The sequence below is a fragment of the Plasmodium knowlesi genome (genome assembly GCF_000006355.2).
Source record: "Plasmodium knowlesi strain H genome assembly, chromosome: 7".
In the NCBI taxonomy this organism is placed as follows: Eukaryota; Apicomplexa; class Aconoidasida; order Haemosporida; family Plasmodiidae; genus Plasmodium; species Plasmodium knowlesi.
Genome location: NC_011908.2, coordinates 1,204,749 through 1,226,938, shown reverse-complemented (window position 1 = coordinate 1,226,938; position 22,190 = coordinate 1,204,749). Strand labels below are relative to the sequence as shown.

Here is a 22,190-nt window from a genome sequence, read left to right as displayed (position 1 = left end):
TGCTCTTGTAATAGTGAGCATACAGAAAAAATGGAATTCCTAATATATATTCCATTCGTCGAAATTAATATTACATTGACTTGTATGTAATTTACAAAAGCACATTACCATAATACATATGCCCCAGCTATTACATATAGTAGGGCAATTACTCCCTTCTTGCCGAAAACAGAAATTTCCTCAATGCCATGTGCTCATTTATGCTAACCTCCATAAATATCATCTACTTGTAATATACAAGTACATAATAACAAGAATAGTATTAAATATATATGTGATAAAAAAGAAACAAAGTACAAGAAAACTTTTCATAAAGAAAAAGAATATAAGTACATTTTATTCCCTTGCCTGTTTATAATTGTATAACAATAAATATGACCCACATTTATCTACTCTCCTATCCTTCCTAATTTTCATACTGCAAAACATTCCTTCGTACAATATGAACTACATTCCTCCAGCTACTCCCTTAACTCCTAATTTTACATTATATTTTATACATTAATGCAATCCCCTCCCAATGATTACTTTCCACGTATTTCTGGTTCAGGAATTACTGTTTACGTTTAGATTGAGGCCTATTCTTATGGATTAGATCTGAGGGTTCCATGTTTAGGTTCAGGGTTTAGGGTTTAGGGTTCAGGGTTTAGGGTTCAGGGTTCAGGGTTTAGGGTTTAGGGTTTAGGGATCAGGGTTTAGGGTTTAGGGTTCAGGGTTCAGTTTTCGGGGGTTAGGGTTTGAGGGCTTAGGGTTTCAGGGTTTAGAATTTGAGGGTTTAAGTTTTCAGGGTTTAGGGTTCAGAGTTCAGGGTTCAGGGTTTAGGGTTCATCGTTTAGGGTTTATGGGTTTAGGGTTTAGGGTTTAGGGTTCAGGGTTTAGGGTTTCAGGGTTTAAGGATCAGGGTTTAGGGTTCAGGGTTTAAGGATCAGGGTTTAGGGTTCAGGGTTTAGGGTTCATGGGTTTAGGGTTCAGGGTTTAGGGGTTTCAGGGTTCAGGGTTTAGGGATCAGGGTTTAGGGTTTAGGGTTCAGTGTTTAGGGTTCAGGGTTTAGGGTTCAGGGTTTAGGGTTCAGGGTTCAGGGTTCAGGGTTTAGGGTTCAGGGTTTAGGGTTCAGGGTTTAGGGTTCAGGGTTTAGGGTTCAGGGTTTAGGGTTCATGTGTTTAGGTTTTCTGGGTTTAGGGTTCAGGGTTTAGGGTTCATGGGTTTAGGTTTTCTGGGTTTAGGGTTTAGGGTTCAGGGTTTAGGGTTTAGGGTTTAGGGTTTAGGGTTTAGGGTTCAGGGTTTAGGGTTCAGAGTTTGGGGTTTAGGGTTCAGGGTTTAGGGTTTAGGGTTCAGGGTTTAGGGTTTAGGGTTCAGGGTTTAGGGTTTTGGGTTCAGGGTTCAGGGTTTAGGGTTTAGGGTTCAGGGTTTAGGGTTTAGGGTTTAGGGTTTAGGGTTCAATTTTTAGGGTTTGAGAGTTTAGGGTTCATGGGTTTAAGGGTTTAGGGTTTAGGGTTCAGGGTTTACGGTTTAGGGGTTCAGGGTTTAGGGTTCAGGGTTTAGGGTTCAGGGTTTAGGGTTCAGGGTTTAGGGTTCAGGGTTTAGGGTTCAGGGTTCCGTGTTAAGGGTTTAGGGTTTAGGGTTTAGGGTTAAGGGTTTAGGGTTCAGGGTTTAGGGTTCAGGGTTTAGGGGTTAGGGTTAAGGGTTCAGTTTTCCAGTGGTCAACCTTGCTAAATCGAACGATCACATTCTATATTATCATTTTCCTATGAATGAGCTATTTACAATATATAGACCAAAGTCGGAAATGCAAAGGTTAAATGCCTAAACCCTGAACATTGAACCGTAAACCCTAAACCCTGAACCCTAAACCGTTAACCCTAAAATTTAAACCCTGAACCCTAAACCCGGAACTCACCTTCAAACTAAACCCGGAACTCACCTTCAAACTAAACCCGGAACTCACCTTAAACCTTAACTCGCAACCCACTTTTATCCTTAACCCGGAACCCACTTTTATCCTTAACCCGGAACCCACTTTTATCCTTAACCCAGAACCCATTTTTATCCTTAACCCGGAACCCATTATTATCTTTAACGCGGAACCTACCTTATCTTTAACCCGTAACCTACCTTAATTCTAACCAGGAACCAACTTTACTTTTAACCCGGAACCTACCTTATTTTTAACCCGGAACCAACTTTACCTTTAACCCGGAACCTACTTTACCTTTAACCCGGAACCTACTTTACTTTTAACCCGGAACCTACTTTACCTTTTACCCGGAACCAACTTCACATTTAACCCGGAACCCACTTTTCTTTTAACCCGGAACCAACCATACTTTTAACCCGGAACCCACTTTTATCCATAAACCGGAACCCACTTTTATCCATAACCCGGAACCCACTTTTATCCATAACCCGGAACCCACTTTTATCCATAACCCGGAACCCACTTTTATCCTTAACCCGGAACCCACTTGTATCCTTAACCCGGAACCAACTTTTACCCTTAACCCGTAACCAACTTTTATCCTTAACCCGGAACCCACTTTACATTTAACCCGGAACCTACTATATTTTTAACCCGGAACCAACCTTACCTTCAACCCGGAACCCACTTTTATTTTTTACCCGGAACCTACGTTATTTTTAACCGGGAACCGACCTTATTTTTAACCCGGAACCTACCTTAACCCTTAACCTAGAACCAATTTTACTCTTAACCAGGAACCAACATTACTTTTAACCCGGAACCCACTTTTATCCTTAACCCGGAACCCACCTTAACCCTTAACCTAGAACCAATTTTACTCTTAACCAGGAACCAACATTACTTTTAACCCGGAACCAACATTACTTTTAACCCTGAACCCACCTTATCTTTAACCCCGAACCAACTTTTACCCTTAACCCGGAACCCACCTTATGCCAAACCCGGAACCCACTTTTATCCTAAACCATCAACCCACTTTTATCCTTAACCCGGAACCCACTTTTATCCTTAACCCGGAACCAACTTTACCTTTAACCCGGAACGTACCTTATATTTAATTCGGAACTTACCTTATTTTTAACCCGTAACCAACTTTACCTTTAACCCGGAACCAACTTTACCTTTAACCCGGAACCAACTTTACCCTTAACCCGGAACCCACCTTTACCCTTAACCCGGAACCCACTTTTACCCTTAACCCGGAACCCACCTTTACCCTTAACCCGGAACCCACCTTTACCCTTAACCCGGAACCCACCTTTACCCTTAACCCGGAACCCACCTTTACCCTTAACCCGGAACCCACCTTTACCGTTAACCCGGAACCTACATTACCTTTAACCCGGAACCTACTTTACTCTTAACCCGGAACCTACTTTACTCTTAACCCGGAACCTACTTTACTCTTAACCCGGAACCTACTTTACTCTTAACCCGGAACCTACTTTACTCTTAACCCGGAACCAACAATACTTTTAACCTGTAACCAACTTTACTTTTAACCCGGAACCTACATTTATCCTTAACCTGGAACTAACTTCACTTTTAACACGGGGCGCTGAATCCAACCATTTTCGCATATTCCCGTTATTCTGTATAAATTTTTTGTGTAAAGTGTATGTGTACTTCGATAAAGTTGTTTGTGCCAACAGCCATGTACACACAATTTTTCCTTTTGTCGGATAAGTGTGTGCTTTTCCTTTATATTTTGCGACCTTTTGCAACGGTAATATTCGAATTTCACATAATCCACCATCCTTTTTTTTTTTTTTTTTTTTTTTCTTTTGGTGTGCGCTGTCAGCAGACATCATTTATTCGCGCGCTTATCTTCCTGCTTTCCGCAAAAAAAAAAAAAAAAAAAAAAAGAAAGAAGAAAAAATATTTTTCGCAAGTGGAAAAAAAAAAAAAAAATGTGTGTTCTTAAAAAAAAAAGAATATATTTTTTTTTTTTTTTTCTATAAAGAAAAAGTGTCCTTTCACCAAAAAAAAAAAGAAAAAAAAAAAAAAAAAGTTGCAAACAAAATAAGAAATAAATATGGAAGAAAGAATTTTCTTTTTCTTCTTCTTTTTTTTTTTTTTCAAGAACAAATAAAAAGGAAAAAAAAAAAAAATAAATAATTTGTGTTCTTAAATAAAAAAGTAGAATGTTCTTAAAAAAAAAGAAGAATGCTTTTTTTTTTTTTTTTTTTCTATAAACAAAAGGGTGTCCTTTCACCAAAAAAAAAAAAAAAAAAAAAGTTACAAACAAAATAAGAAATAAATGTGGAAAAAAAAATCTTCTTCTTTTTCTTTTTTTTTCTTTTCAAGAAAATATAAAAAGGAAAAAAAGGAAAAAAAAAAAAGGACAAAAGGTGTGAAAACAATATCCTTCATCATAAACAATAAACCCTAAACTGTGAACCCTGAAACCTAAACGCTAAAACCATAAAAACTAAACCGTCAACCCTAAACCGTCAACCCTAAACCGTCAACCCTAAACCGTGAACACTAAACTGTGAACCCTAAACTGTGAACCCTAAACTGTGAATTCTAAACCTAAAACTGTGAACTCTAAACCTAAAACTGTGAACCCTAAACCTTAAACCCTAAACTGTGAACCCTAAACCTTAAACCCTAAACTGTGAACCCTAAACCATAAGCCCGGAACCTAAGCTTGGAACGTCTTCAATAGGAACAAGTTCCATTGGAACCCCTTCCATAAGAACCTCTTCCTTAGGAACCTGTTCTTCTTCCATAAATTCCGATCCCATGAATTCTCGAACCAAAAGTTCCAGAAAATCCTTCTGGTTCAATTGTGTGTCCCCTTTTTGACATTCATCCAACACTTCAAAATGAATTTCAATAATCGTGCGACGATTTGCGCGACCAGAACGTTTTGTTCTTGTTGGAGCAGAACGAGGTTTTCGTTCCTTCACTAATCGATATTCATGTGAACTATCTTGTTGCACATGATCAAGGACTTGTTCTTGTACCGATGGACCAGGAATATCAGCAGGAGATCTTCTGAAACGTGGTCCTCCTTTACCAAGAGGACCAAAATACTACAGAAAAAAAAAGAAAAAAAAAAAAAAATGAGAGGATATTTTTGTTAAGAAGATTGTGAAATGTTCTTTTTACACATTAAAATTTTTTTTTTTCTTTTTAACCATTAAAATTTTTTTTTCCTTTTAACAATTAATTTTGTCCATTAAAATTTTTTTTCCTTTTAATCATTAAAATTTTTTTTTTCCTTTTAACAATTAATTTTGTCCATTAAAATTTTTTTTCCTTTTAATCATTAAAAAAAATTTTTTCTTTTCTTTTAACCATTAAAAAAAAATTTTTTTTTCCTTTTAACCATTAAAAAAAATTGTTTTTTTTTTTTAACCATTAAAAAAATTTTTTTTCCTTTTAACCATTAAATGTGTCCATTAAAATTTTTTTTTTTTTTTTTTTTTTTATTAATTTTTAAATCTTACCTTCCAAAGGTAATAAGCCATAGCAGAAAGGCCAATGGAGACAGGAGCCAAAGGAAGAAAAGGGGTAAGGATATCCGTAAGAAGGATGGGACAGACTGTATTCTCTAATGTTTTTTCCATATGGTTTTTGTTCGGTTCGTCTTGGAAGATTGATTCCACTTTGGTCTTTACATTGTCAGTGCCAATTTTGCAATCATCATAATCGTTCAGTTTGCATTCAAAACAAGAATTACCATTCTTGTTGCATGGAGGTGTTGATTCCATAATGGCATTACTTTTGCTAAAAGCGTAGTTTATGCCCTTATCTACGCTACAATCAGGATGTACTTTATACTTTTTTTCTTTATCTGCCAAATCTATTAATTGTTTTGCATATTCTTTAAGAAATAAACAACCCATCGTTTGTCCAAACGATGGGCCGTTAACACGGCCATTACCGTGGGTATAAATGTGCTTTAATCCTGCAGCAAAAAGTAAACAAGCTGCTTTATTTGTTCTGCCTTGCTTATGGCCAATTTTATTCCATTTATCTTCGTTGTCTTTGCAGTATTTGTCAACGTCCTTCTGCTCCGAAGGTTGCATCATATGTTCTAGAAGTTTCGTCAATTCCTTCGTGGCGTCTTCTTCGATGTTTTTCTGATCATTAAAGAAGAAGTTAAAGAAGAGAAAAATATATATGTATATGTATACACATATGTATACATATACATATATACATATATACATATACATATATATATATACATATATACATATATACATATATACATATACATATATACATATATATATACATATACATATAAGTACATATATATATACATATATACATATATACATATACATATATACATATACATATACATATATACATATACATATACATATACATATACATATACATATACATATACATATACATATACATATACATATACATATAAGTACATATATATATACATATATACATATATGCACATATGTATATATATATATATGTAGTTGTTTCCCACTTACCCACGTCACTCCGCTGCTTTGTCCATTTTTGTCGTTTATTGATTTCCATTTCTTTGCTGCGCATTGGACTTGAGTACAGAAATTGTGGTCCATTTTAGTGATTTCGGAGAATGTTTTTTGCATGGTGTTGTTAATGGAGTTGGATTGGGATTTGTCTTCGAGGAGTTTTTTCATTTGAGTTTGGACTTTTTTATGTTCTTCGCTAGAAGTGCAATTTCCATTTGTTGTTTTATCCACCAAAGAGCTGTCAACACTTAGTTCGCAACTATTAAAATTTGGTTGTCTTGTGCATTTAAAACAAACATTATTACTACCATTACATGGAGACGAAGACGAAGAATTATTATTATATTTTTCATTCCATTTATCAAACATTTTATTTATTGTGGTCTCATCAATGGGACAACTATTCTGCGTTGCGTCTCTTATTTTATCAGCGTACATGTTAAGAGCAAGACAACCAACTGTTCGAAAGAACAGTTGGTTGTCTTGACCAATAGATGGGTTGGCAGTACTACCACTACCACCATTTGGTTGAATATCGTTAATGTATTTTAGTCCCGTCGTGATATGATTACATGCTTTTCTTTCAACACTATTTTCATTACCATCACCAAACTCATTGCATGGAGCATTCTTGTTATTTGCATTGTTCGTTCCATTCTTCTCGATTTCTTTGAACATCTTCTGCAGTTCCGGTCTGACACCTTCCCTTTCCCAGAAGTCACACTGTAGAAAAAAGAAAAGAAAAGGTTATATATATGTAGTTAGTAGGTTGTGTAGTATCCGGTTGGTGTAGTATCCAGTTAGATTGTAGTATCCGGTTGGTGTAGTATCCGGTTGGTGTAGTATCCAGTTGGTGTATAGTATCCGGTCGGTGTAGTATCCGGTTGGTGCAGTATCCGGTTGGTGTAGTATCCGGTGGTTGTAGTATCCGGTCCATGTCTGCCATCCGGTTCCTGTCTACGAGGAGTTTTTCCCTTCCCCCCCCTAAAGTAGCTAAAACTAAACCCGGAACCTTATTCCTAAACCCTGAAACCTTATTCCTATACCCTCAAAGTTTATTCTAATACCGCTAAAACTTTATTCCAACACCCCTAAAACCTTATTCTAACACCGCGAAATCTTAATCCTGAACCCGGAATCTAAATCCTAACACCCTGAAACCTTCCCCCTAAACCCGGAATCTAAGTTCTTACACCCCTACAACCTTATTCCTAAACCCTGAAACCTTATTCCTATACCCTCAAAGTTTATTCTAATACCGCTAAAACTTTATTCCAACACCCCTAAAACCTTATTCTAACACCGCGAAATCTTAATCCTGAACCCGGAATCTAAATCCTAACACCCTGAAACCTTCCCCCTAAACCCGGAATCTAAGTTCTTACACCCCTACAACCTTATTCCTAAACCCGGAATATGATTTTTTTTTTTTTTTAAATATTCATTCCATTCCCACTAAATGTTGCGTTGTTTTTAGTAATACTTACCCAATTCTTCGTGGGAGTAGGAGTACCACCACTATTACCGTTCGGTGTTGCCCTGTTTTTGAACCATTTGGGTCCGGCGCATTTAATGTATTCGCATAGAGTGGACATTTCATTTATTTTCGGTAGGGTGTTAGTTGCGCTGTTAGTAATTTGGGGCTGAACTTGTGTTAACTTCTCCCGTACTGGCGTTGGAGTTGTGGTGCCACCTGTGCCAGTTGTGTTAATTTTGCAAGTGTCAATGCTGTCATCCTTCCATTGGCAAGGGACACAAGGTTCCTTGTCAGTGCAAGTACCATTAGTAATATTTCCATTCCATTCCTTAAATGCCTTCTCTATGCCAGAATCGATAACACAAGTAGATTTTTCTTTCATTTTCTTTGCATATTCCTTAAGAAGTAAACAACCCAACGTTCGTCTCAACAGTGGGTTGTCCTTCAGGCTGATGGTTCCTGACGACGACAGCAACGACGGCGTCAACGCCGCCGTCGCCGGCGGATTGTACAGTTGGTTTAAGCCGACATGCAAATAATTGCATGCCTTCTTTTCAGGGTTAGTTGCTTCTCTAGTGGTAGTGCCAGTGCCATTATCATACATTTGATCACATCCATTCTGATTCGTCGTGCCTTTCTCTGTCATTGTGGTGGACAGTTCTGTCCACAGTTGTCCTACTTCACCAGTCTCCTCCCAAAATCCTTCCTGTATAAGTGGAGTAATATATATATATATATATATATATATATATATATATATATATATATATATATATATATATATATATGCATATATACATATTTATATACATACATATGTATACATACGTATATATGTACCTATGTGTACATATATACATATACATTTATGTATATATGTGTGTATGTTTATATGTATACGTTGTTGTCCATCCTTACCCAGGGTGATATTTTTCCGTTTTTGCTTTTTGCGTATTTTTTTGCTGCGCATTGGAGTTGAGTACAGAAAGGAGATTTTGTAATGTCAGTGATAGAAGTTAAGGTATCCTTCACTTGGGCGATGGATTGGGATTGGTTGTCTTCGATGTTGAGGAATTTGTTCATTTGAGTTTGGACTTTAACTGCCTCATTTGCATCAGTTTTGCAAGTTGTACTTTGATTTGTTTCCACTAAATTGGTGTCAACACTTAGTTGGCAATTATTAAGTTCTGATTTCTGTACCCTCTTACAAACAAAACAATCTTTATTATTAACATCATTACATGAAGGCGAAGACGAAGAATTATTATTATATTTTTCATTCCATTTAGTGAACATATCTTGTATTTTAGATTCATCAATGGGACATGAATCTTTCGATTTTGCAATTATTTGATCAGCATACATGTTAAGAGCAATACAACCAACTGCTCGTTGGAGCAGTTGGTTGTCTTGGTCTTTAGACTGGACAACACCATTACCACTACCACTTGGTGGAATATCCTTAATGTGTTGTAACCCTGCTGTGATATGATTACATGCTTTTCTTTCAACACTATCAGGATTTTCATCACCAAATTTATTGCATACATCATTAGTGTCCTGTCCTCCGGACTTGATCTTCTCGAATAAATCCTGCAGTTTGGGTTTGACGCCTTCCTTCTCCCAAAATTCACACTGCAGAAGAAAAAAAAGAAAGAAAAGGTTATATATATGTAGTTAGTAGGTTCTGTAGTATCCGGTGGGTGTAGTATCCGGTTGGTGTAGTATGAAGTCCCTGTCTGCGAGGAGTTTTTCCTCTCCCCCCCCTAAAGCAGCTAAAGCTAACCCCTAAAACCTTATTCCTGAACCCTAAAACCTCACTCCTATACCCCTAAACACTTACTCCTATACCCTACAACCTTCCTCCTAAACCCGGAATCTAAGTTCTAACACACTGACACCCTTCTTCCTAAACCCGGAATATGATTTCTAACACCCTGACACCTTCCACCTAAACCCGGAATCTATGTTCTTACACCCTGACACCATTGTCCTAAACCCGGAATATCAGTCCTAACACCCTGACACCTTCCTCCTGAACCCGGAATCTAAGTTCTTACACCCTGACACCTCCGTCCTAAACCCGGAATCCAAGTCCTAACACTCCTACAACCTTATTCCTAAACCTGGAATCTAAGTTCTAACACCCTGAGACCTCCCTCCTAAACACGGAATCTAAGTTCTAACACCCCTGAAACCATCCTCCTAAATCCGGAATCTAAGTTCTAACACCCTGACACCTTCCTCCTAAACCTGGAAACGGACTTCCAACACTCCTACAACCTTATTCCGGAACCCGGAATCTGAAATTTTTTTTTTTTTTTTTTTTTTTTTCAAAACCACTCAGTGTTGTGTTGTCTGTAGTAATACTTACCCAAGTTTTCTTATTAGAACCACCGTTATCCTTACTGTGCTCATGGAACCACTTCCCTGCGGCACATTGGAGTTGATTACATAAAGATTCGGTTTTGTTCATATCGCCCATTGTGGGAGTTAAGGTGTCAGTAATTTGGGATTTTACAGCTTTTAACTTCTCATCTGCAGTCTCTTTGGTGGAGCCATTTGTGGTAATTTGGCAGTTTTCAATATTGTCTTCAAATTTACATTCAATGCACGGACTACTGTCCTTACAGTCAGTTTTATTACTTGGATTCCATGAACCAAAAGCTTTTTTTATTCCTGATTCGATAAGACAAGTCGATTTCTTTCCCATTTGTTTTGCATATTCCTTAAGGAGTAAACAACCCATCGTTTGGACAAACAATGGGTCCTTATGCAGAATTCCATTTCTCCCATTGAGAGAAATAGTTTTCAGTTTGTTAAAACCTAATGTAAGATATTGGCATGCCTTCCTCTCAGGGTCAGTGGCAAGTCTGCCACCAGTGCCAGTGCCATCATCCATTTGATCACATTCATTCTGATCCGTTTTGCCATTTGTTTTCTTCATGGCGTCTGCCAATTCTTGCCACAACTTACGGACCTCGCCAGTCTCCTCCTTCCAAAATTCTTTCTGTACAAGTGGAATAATATATATAGATATGTATATATATATGCATATGCATTTATGCATATGCATATACATACATACATACATGCATACATACATATATGTATGTATACATACGTACGTACACATGTAAGTATATATATGTATACACATCTGTGTATATATATGTATATACGTATACATGTATAATTGTACAGATACATATGTATATGTATGTACATATGTAGAGTTCTTTTACCCCCATTCTACTTACAGCAGATGTACTCTACTTACCGCATTTTGTTTTCCGCTATGTTGTGTGTTTGTGGAATTTAAGTGGGATGCTATACATTGGAGACGGTTGCATAGAGTCTCCATTTTATTTATTTCAGTTAGCATTGTCTTAATGTTTTTGTCCTTGTCCTCCTGGAAGATATCTTCCACTTTGTCCCCTGCAGTGCCCGTGTCGTTTGTGCTAGTCCGCACGTTGCATTTTTCCAATTGGGCTTTATCTTCCCATTGGCAAGGGACACATTGTCCATTACCACCATTGCAATTAGCATTATTATTCTGAAATGCCTGTGTTATCCCTTTTTCAATATCACAAATTGCCTTTCCTTTCATATGTTGTGCATAAGAATGAAGTAATATACAACCCATGGTTTGTCTTAACGATGGGTTGTCCTTAGATAAGATGGTGCCATTGTTAACCGTTCCTGGCGAATTATCCGGTTGGTACAGTTGTTTGAAACCGGCATGCAAATAATTGCATGTTCTCTGGTCAGACGGATTTTCCAATGCATTACATTGTCCATTTGCGTTGTCCTTGCCATTTGTCTTCGTCATTGCTGTGGACAGTTCTGTCCACAGCTTTGCCACAGCTCCATCTTCCTTCTCCCAAAATTTTTCCTACATAAGTGGTATAATATTTATATATATATATATTATATATATATATATATATATATATATATATATATATATATGTGCATATGCATATATACATATACATATATATATGTGTATACACCTATACACCTTCCCCCCCCAATTATACTCACCGCAGTTGTACTATGTTTTGAGCTAGAGGAATTTAAGTGGGATGCTATACATTTTAAACCATCACATAATTTTTCTATTTTATTTATGTTAGTTAGCATTTCTTTTATTTTTTTGTCCTTGTCCTTATTGACGATGTCCTTTAACTTCTCCCCTATCTTCGAACCTTGGCCAGTGGACTGGCCAGTTGTGTTAATTGAGCAACTATCATAGTCGCTCTCTTTCCATTGACAAGGGACACATTGTCCCTTGCCACTGCCATTGCAAGAAGGTGCCTTACTCTCCAAATTCTTCCACGAATCAAATGCTTTCTGTATCCCCTTTTCAATAACACAAACTGACTCCCTTTGCATATATTTTGCATAGGCGTGAAGTAAAAAACAACCCATCGCATGTCTAAACGATGGGTTGTTCTTTAAGACGTCGGCGTCTGACGACGCCGACGGCGACGTCGCCGTCGTCTGATCATTCTTGTACAGTTGTTCTAAGCCGGCATGCAAATAATTGCATGCCGTCTTGTCAGATGGATTTTCCAATGTTTCACATCCATTTCCTTTTCCTTCTCCATTACTACCCCTCATTGCTTCAGATAATTCTCCCCACAATTCCTTTACCTTCGTCTCCCAAAAGTCATTCTGTATGTAAAGTAATATATATATATATATATATGCATATGCATAAATGCATATGCATATATACATATGTATATACATACATATGTATACATACATACATACGTATACATATACATGTATACATGTATATGTACATTCGTACATACATCTGTATACATCTATACATCTGTGTATATGCATATACATATGCATACATATGTATATATATGTATATCTGTACATTTGTGCATGTATATGTATACATGTATTTGTATATATGTGTATACGTATATGCGTCTGCATATGTATGCATATATGTGTATACATATATGTCTACATACATATGTACGTACGTACATACGTACATATGTATATATCTGTACATCTATGTATATGTATATACATATGTATATATGTATATACACATATGTGTCTGCATATGTATGCATACATATGTATGTATATATGTATATATATACATGTATATGTACATACATACATACATATGTATGTACGTATATGAGTTCACATATGTCTGCATATATATATATGTACATGCACATGTACATATGCATATGTACATATGTACATATGTGTACATCTGTACATCTGTACATCCATGTATATGTATATATATATACATATATGTATATATGTATATACATGTATATACATATATTGGTCTCCATATGCATGCGCATATGTATGTATATATGTATGCGTTTACATATGTATGCATATGTATGTATATATACATACATATGTACGTATATGCACATATATACACATAGATGTATATGTATGTATTTATGTGTGTATATGTATATGCGTACATACGTAAGTACATCCTTGTATATGTATATATATATACATATGTATGTATATATACATGTATGTGTCTGCATATGTATGCACATATGTATATGTATATAGTATATGTATATGTACATTCGTACATATGTATATGTCTGTACATCCTTGTATATGTATATGTACATATGCGTCTGCATATGTATGTACGTACATGCATATGCATGTATGTGTACATCTGTACATATATGTATATGTATATATATGTCTGCATACATATGTACATACGTACATCTATGTATATGTAATTATATACGTACATATGTACATATATATATATATATATATATATATATATATATATATATATATATATATATATATATATATATATATATATATATATATATATATATATATATATATATATATATATATATATATATATATATATATATATATATATATATATATATATATATATATATATATATATATATATATATATATATATATATATATATATATATATATATATATATATATATATATATATATATACGTATACATATACGTATATGTATACATCTGTATATCTATGTATATGTAAGTATATGTATGTATATACATATATGTATATACGTACATTTCTGTATACATGTATATGTATACGTATATATGTACATTTTTACATCAATATATATATGTAAGTATATATATGTATACACATATGTGTGTACATATATGTCTACATACATATGTACATACGTACATATGTATATGTCTGTACATCTATGTATATGTATATGTACAAATGCACTTATATATATGTAGATGTATATACATACATACGTACATACACATATATATATAAGTATATATATGTATATACATATATATGTGTGTATACATCTATGTATATAGACATATATGTATATATGTAAGTGCATATGTATATACATGCACGTACATATGTAGATGTATACATGTATGTCTATATGTGTATATGTGTAACTGTCATTCCTTAGCACCGAACCGGGTGGTGTGTGTGCCCACTTACCTGTCCACTTACTTGTCCAGTCCCCTGTACCTTGTTCTTGCTGTTGTTCTCTTCCGACCGCTTTGCGGCACAATTTACCCATTCACATAAGGAATTTCCTTCATTGAACTTAGCCAAGGTTTTCTGTATTCCGTCGTCCTTGGTTTGGTCGTTGTTGCCGTTGAACAATTTAACCACTTCTTCCTTTACTTTCCCATTTTGGCCATTGCCAATGGGGCAATCTTCATAGTCCTCTTTATCGTTCCAATTACATTCAAAACATGAATTAGTGCCATTAGCAGTTTGGCATGAAGTTCCTCCGTTCTGCATAATTTCTTTACTTTGATCGAAAGCTTTCTGTAAACCATTGTCTATGCTACAAAACCCGTTCTCTTTTGCTTTTTCTTTTAATTTTTTAGCATATTCTTTCAATAAAAGACATTTTATAATTTGTTCAGACAATTTGTCGCCAACACTCCCATTTGAATTTTGATAAATTTGTTCTAATTTAGTAGTAATGAGTTTGCAAGCTTCCTTATTTGCAGTATCTACGCCACTCTTTTCGCAATTGGCAGCTGCGGTGCTACTACTACCAGTATTATTCACCCCATTAAAGAGATTGTCCAATTTGCCATTGACGTATTCATCCCAGAATTTATCCTACATACAAACGGAAGGCATATACACACATATACATATATATATATATACATATATATAGATATATATACATATATACATATACATGTATACATATACATATATGCATGTCTACATACATATACACATATACATATATGCATGTCTACATATATATACATATACATATATGTACATATAAGTATATATATATGTACACCCTTTTTTCTCCCCCTTACGGTATTGCCCTGATCCTTGTTCTTCAATTTCCAATATTGTTTTGCACATTTTAGTCGATCGCAAAATTTCGTGCTGTTCTTCATGCATACTTCAGCTGCGGAAAGAAAAAAAGAAAGGGAGGAAGAAAAGTTAGTACGACATATAAAGTGCCATGTGTATGTATATATATGTTGTGTGCATTTATGTTGTATGTTGTATGTTGTATGTTGTATGTTGTATGTTGTATGTTGTATGTTGTATGTTGTATGTATGTATGTTGTATATTGTATGTTGTATGTTGAATGTTGTATGTTGTATGTTGTATGTTGTATGTTGGTTGTGTTAGTATGTTGGTTGTTGTATGTTGTATGTTGTATGTTGTATGTACTTATGTAGATTGAGTAAATGTATGTCATTCACAATCGATGAAAAATTTTTTCCATTTTTTTCCGTCTAGTTTGTTCTAAATTTGCGGTTTTATATGCCATCCGGTTTCTACCATCCGGTTTCTACCATCCGGTTTCTACCATTCGGTTCCTACCATCCGATTTCTACCATCCGCTTTCTACCATCCTGTTCCAACCAACTTGTTCCCACCATCCGGTTCATACCATCCGGTTACTACGCCATCCGGTTCATACCATCTGGTTCATACCATCCAGGTTAATACCATCCGGTTCGTACCATCCGGTTCATACCATCCGCTTCATTCCATCCGGTTCATACCATCCGGTTCATACCATCCGGTTCATACCATCCCGTTCCTACCATCCGGTTCATACCATCCGGTCTCCACCAACAAGTTCCCACCATCCAGCCTCCACCATCCGGTTCCTATAATCCGGTTTATACCATCGGGTTCATACCATCCAATTCCCACCATCCGGTTAATACCATAGGGTTCCTACCATCCGATTCATACCATCCAATTAGTGCCTAGTATCCAGTCCCTGTCTGCGAGGAGTTTTTTCCTACCCCTCCCGGGAGGGATGCTGGGATGCGTCCCTGCCATCCGGTTCATACCATCCGGTTACTACCATCCGGTTTCTACGATCCGGTTACTACCATCAGGTTCCCACCATCCGGATACTACCATCCGGTTCCTACCATTCCGTTCATACCATCCGGTTACTACCAACCGGTCTCGACCATCCAGTTCCCACCATCCTGTTCCTACCATCCAGTTCATACCATCCAGTTCATCCCATCCGGTTGCTACCATCCTGTCCCCACAATCCAGTTCCCACCATCCAGTCTCCACCATCCAGTCTCCACCGTCCAGTCTCCACCATCCAGTCTCCACCATCCAGTCTCCACCATCCAGTCTCCACCATCCAGTCTCCACCATCCAGTCTCCACCATCCAGTCTCCACCATCCAGTCTCCACCATCCGGTCTATACCGTCCGGTTCATACCATTCGGTTCATACCATCCGGTTCATACCATCCGGTTCATACCCTCCGGTTCATACCATCCGATACATACCATCCGGTTCATACCATCTGGTTCATACCATCCGGTACCTATCATCCGGTTTATACCATCCGGTTCATACAGTCCGGTTCATACCATCCGGTTCATACCATCCAGTCTCCACCATCCAGTCCCCACCATCCAGTCTCCACCATCCAGTTCCCACCATCCGGTTCGTACCATCCGGTTCGTACCATCCGGTTCATACCATCCAGTCTCAACCACACAGTTCCTACTATCCGGTTATTACCATCCGGTTCATACCATCCGTTTCCTACCATCCGTTTCCTACCATCGGGTCCATACCATCCAGGTGATACCATCCGGTTCATACCATCAGGTTCATACTATCAGGTTCATACCATCAGGTTCATACCATCAGGTTCATACCATCAGGTTCATACCATCAGGTTCATACCATCAGGTTCATACCATCAGGTTCATACCATCAGGTTCATACCATCAGGTTAGTGTGTAGTATCCGGTTCATACCATCCGGTTCATACCATCCAGTTCCTACCATCCAGTTCCCACCATCCTGTTCCCACCATCCGCTTCATACCATCCAGTTCATACCATCCGCTACCTACCATCCGGTTACTACCATCCAGTCTCCACCATCCGGTCTTTACCATCCACTTCCCACCATCCGGTCTTTACCATCCACTTCCCACCATCCGGTCTTTACCATCCACTTCCCACCATCCGGTCTTTACCATCCACTTCCCACCATCCGGTCTTTACCATCCACTTCCCACCATCCGGTTAATACCATCCGGTTCATACCATCTGGTTCATACCATCCGGTTCCTATCATCCAATTCACAGCATCCAGTTCATACCATCCGGTTCATACCATCCAGTCTCCACCATCCAGTCTCCACCATCCAGTTACTACCATCCAGTTACTACCATCCGGTAACTACCATCCAGTCTCCTACCATCCGGTTCTTACCATCCAGTTACCACCATGCAGTTACCACCAAACAGTTCCCACCATCCGGGTCGTACAATCCGGTTCATACTATCCGGTTTCTACCATCCTATTACTACCATCCAGTTTCCACCATCCAGTTTCCACCATCCTGCACCCACCATCCTGTACCCACCATCCTGTACCCACCATCCTGTACCCACCATCCTGTACCCACCATCCTGTACCCACCATCCTGTACCCACCATCCGATTACTACCATCCGGTTACTACCATCCGGCTACTACCATCCGGTTACTACCACCCGGTTTCTACCATCCGGCTCCTACCATCCGGTTACTACCATCCGGTTCCCACCATGCACTTCCCATACATCCAGTTCCCACCATCCAGTCTCCACCATCCAATCTCCACCATCCAGTTCCCATCATCTAGTTCCTACCATGCGGTTGGTGTATAGTATCAGGTCTTTGTCTTCGAGGAGTTTTTCCACTCCCCTCCCGGGAGGGATGCTGGGATGCGTCCCTGCCATCCCGTTCATACCATCCGGTTTCTACCATCCGGTTCATACCATCCGGTTTCCCACCATCCGGTTCATACCATCCGGTCTCCACCATCCAGTCTCCACCATCCACTCTCCACCATCCAGTCTCCACCATCCAGTCTCCACCATCCAGTTCCTACCATCCAGTCACCACCATCCGGTTCCCACCATACGGCTCCAACCATCCGGTTTCTACCATCCAGTTCATACCATCCAGTCTACACCATCCACCTCCCACCATCCTATTCATACCATCCAGTTCCCACCATCCAGTTCCCACCATTCAGTCTCCACCATCCAGTTCATACCATCCGGTTCATACTATCCGGTTCATATCATCCAGGTTCATACCATCCAGTTCGTACCATCCGATTCCTACCATCCGGTTTCTACCATCCGGTTCATACCATTCAGGTCATACCATCCAGTTCATATCATCCGGTTCATACCATCCGGTTCATACCATCCGGTTCATACCATCCTGTTCCTACCATGCGGTTGGTGTATAGTATCCGGTTTTTCGTCTTCGAGGAGTTTTACCTACCCCTCCCGGGAGGGATGCTGGGATGCGTCCCTGCCATCCGGTTACTACCATCCGGTTACTACCATCCGGTCCATACCATCCGCTCTTTACCATCCGGTATATACCATCCGGTTCATGCCATCCAGTTCCTACGATCCGGTCGTCGTTGTATATAGTCCCTGTCTTCGAGGAGTTTTTCCTCTTCCCCCCCTAAAGTAGCTAAAGCTAACCCCGGAACCTTATTCCTATACCCTAAAACCTCCTTCTTATACCCCTAAGACTTTCCTCCTATATCCTGAAACCTTATTCCAACACCCTAAAACCTTTATTCCTAAACCCGGAACCCTACTCCTAAACCCGGAATCAGACTTCTAACACCCTTACAACCTTCCCCCTAAACCCGGAATCTGACTTCTAACACCCCTACAATCTTCCTCCTAAACCCAGAATCTGACTTCTTACACCCTGACACTTTTGTCCTAAACCCGGAATCTGACATCAAACACCCTGACACCTTTCTCCTAAACCCGGAATCTAAGTCGTAACACCCCTAAAACCTTCCTCCTAAACCCGGAATCTAAGTTCTAACACCCTGACCCCTTTATCCTAAACCCGGAACCCTCTTCCTATACATCTAAAACGTTCTTCCTAAACCGGGAATCTATGTTCTAGCACCTTAACACCTTACTCCTAAACCCGGAATCTAAGTTCTTACACCCTGACACCATTGTCCTAAACCCGGAATCTGACATCGAACACCCTGACACCTTTCTCCTAAACCCGGAATCTAAGTCGTAACACCCCTAAAACCTTCCTCCTAAACCCGGAATCTAAGTCCTAACACACTGACACTTTCCTCCTAAACCCGGAATCTAAGTTCTAACACCCTGACACCGTCGTCCTCAACCCGGAATCTAAGTCCTAACACCCTGACACATTCTTCCTAAACCCGGAATCTGACTTCTAGCACCCGTACAACCTTACCCCTAAACCCGGAACCTGAATTCTGACACCCCTAAAACCTTCCTCCTAAACCCGGAATCAGAGTCCTAACACCTTGACACCTTTGTCCTAAACCCGGAATCTAAGTTCTGACACCCCTACAACCTTCCTCCTAAACCTGGAATCTAAGTTCTAACACCCTGACACCTTTGTCCTAAACCTGGAGTCTAAGTTCTAATACCCTGACACCTTTGTCCTAGACCCGGAATCTGAATTCGTACATCCCTACAACCTTTGTCTAATCCCGGAATCTAAGTCCTAACACCCTGACACCTTTGTCCTAAACCCAGAATCTGATTTCTGACACCCCTACCACCTTCGTCCTAAACCCGGAATCTAAGTCCTTACACCCTGACACCTTCGTCTAATCCCGGAATCTAAGTCCTAACACCCTGACACCTTTGTCCTAAACCCGAAATCTAAGTTCCTACACCCTAACACCTTCCTCCTAAACCCGTAATCTAAGTTCTAACACCCCTACAACCTTTGTCTAATCCCGGAATCTAAGTCCTAACACCCTGACACCTTTGTCCTAAACCCGAAATCTAAGTTCCTACACCCTAACACCTTCCTCCTAAACCCGTAATCTAAGTTCTAACACCCCTACAACCTTCATTCCTAAAACCGGAATTTTAGTTCTAACACCCTGACACCTGCCACCTGAACCCGGAATCTAAGTTCTAACACCCTGACACTTTTGTCCTAAACCCGGAATCTAAGTCCTAACACCCTGACACCTTCCTCCTAAACCCGGAATCTAAGTCCTAAGACCCGGACCTCTCTGTCCTGAACCCGGAACCCTACTCCTAAACCCGGAACCCTACTCCTAAACCCGGAACCCTACTCCTAAACCCGGAACCCTACTCCTAAACCCGGAACCCTACTCCTAAACCCTGAACCCTAAACCCTAAACCCGGAACCCTAAACCCTGAACCCTAAACCTAAACCCTGAACCCCTAAATCCTGAACCCTAAACCCTAAACCCTAAACCCTAAACCCTAAACCCTAAACCCGGAATCTGAATATTCTTTTTTTTCTTTTTTTTTTATTATATTTCTTTTTTTCATTTTTTTTTTTTTCTTAAATCTGTGAATATATAATTTCTGTCTTACCTTGTACTTGGTGAGATGCTTCCCCTAACTTCTGTATAACCGTGGCTATATTTGAAGTGTTCACTTTGCCACCAGATACTATTTCCTTACCCCCCCAATAAACATTCTTTCCTTACCCCTCCCTCCCTAAGGAACCTTTTCATTCCCCCTCCTCCCTAAACAACCTTCTTTCCTTCCCCCCCCTGAGCAGTCTTTCCTTCCTTCCCCTTTTCCTTCCTTCCCCTTTTCCTTCCTTCCCCTTTTCCTTCCTTCCCCTTTTCCTTCCTTCCCCTTTTCCTTCCCCTTCCTTCCCCTTCCTTCCCCTTACTTCCCCTTACTTCATTCCCTTTCCTTCCTTCCCCTTCCTTCTCTGTCATTCCCTTTCCTTCCTTTCCCCTTCCTTCCTTTCCCCTTCCTTCCTTTCCCCTTCCTTCCTTTCCCCTTCCTTCCTTTCCCCTTCCTTCCTTTCCCCTTCCTTCCTTTCCCCTTCCTTCCTTTCCCCTTCCTTCCTTTCCCCTTCCTTCCTTTCCCCTTCCTTCCTTTCCCCTTCCTTCCTTTCCCCTTCCTTCATTTCCCCTTCCTTCATTTCCCCTTCACTCCCTTTTCCTTCCTTCCTTCCCCTTCACTCCCATCTCCTTCCTTCCTTCCCCTTCACTCCCATCTCCTTCCTTCCTTCCCCTTCACTCCCATCTCCTTCCTTCCTTTCCTTCTATTCCTTTTCCTTCCTTCTCTTTCATTCCCCTTCCCCCTCCTTCCCCTTCCTCTTTCCTTCCCCTTTTCCTTTCTTTCCTTCTTATTCCCTTTCCTTCCCTTCTTAATTCCTTTCCTTCCCTTCTTAATTCTTTTCCTTCCCTTCTTAATTCTTTTCCTTCCCTTCTTAATTCTTTTCCTTCCCTTCTTAATTCTTTTCCTTCCCTTCCGTCTGAACCATCTTTCCCTTTCCTTCCTTCTCTTTCACTCCCTTCCCTTTCCCTTCCCCTTCCTTCTCCTTCCCTGTCCCCTTTCCTTCCTTCCCTGTCCCCTTTCCTTCCTTCCCTGTCCCCTTTCCTTCCTTCCCTGTCCCCTTTCCTTCCTTCCCTGTCCCCTTTCCTTCCTTCCCTGTCCCCTTTCCTTCCTTCCCTGTCCCCTTTCCTTCCTTCCCTGTCCCCTTTCCTTCCTTCCCTGTCCCCTTTCCTTCCTTCCCTGTCCCCTTTCCTTCCTTCCCTGTCCCCTTTCCTTCCTTCCCTGTCCCCTTTCCTTCCTTCCCTGTCCCCTTTCCTTCCTTCCCTGTCCCCTTTCCTTCCTTCCCTGTCCCCTTTCCTTCCTTCCCTGTCCCCTTTCC

General features: G+C 39.4%; 1 protein-coding gene across 1 annotated transcript in view; it reads right to left on the bottom strand.

The window, feature by feature from the left end:
• Window positions 1-4,605: 4,605 nt before the first annotated feature.
• The window catches only part of PKNH_0727400 (SICAvar, type I), a gene marked incomplete at both ends in the record, with an annotated part of 19,025 nt that continues 1,440 nt past the window's right edge, over window positions 4,606-22,190 (bottom strand). The window contains 10 exons of the mRNA XM_002258532.2: window positions 4,606-5,019; window positions 5,437-6,072; window positions 6,454-7,182; window positions 7,947-8,642; window positions 8,855-9,571; window positions 10,311-10,946; window positions 11,217-11,831; window positions 11,984-12,616; window positions 14,466-15,104; window positions 15,323-15,417. Of these exons, the coding sequence (XP_002258568.2) occupies window positions 4,606-5,019; window positions 5,437-6,072; window positions 6,454-7,182; window positions 7,947-8,642; window positions 8,855-9,571; window positions 10,311-10,946; window positions 11,217-11,831; window positions 11,984-12,616; window positions 14,466-15,104; window positions 15,323-15,417 (5,810 nt within the window). The remainder of the gene's footprint in view (window positions 5,020-5,436; window positions 6,073-6,453; window positions 7,183-7,946; window positions 8,643-8,854; window positions 9,572-10,310; window positions 10,947-11,216; window positions 11,832-11,983; window positions 12,617-14,465; window positions 15,105-15,322; window positions 15,418-22,190) is intronic.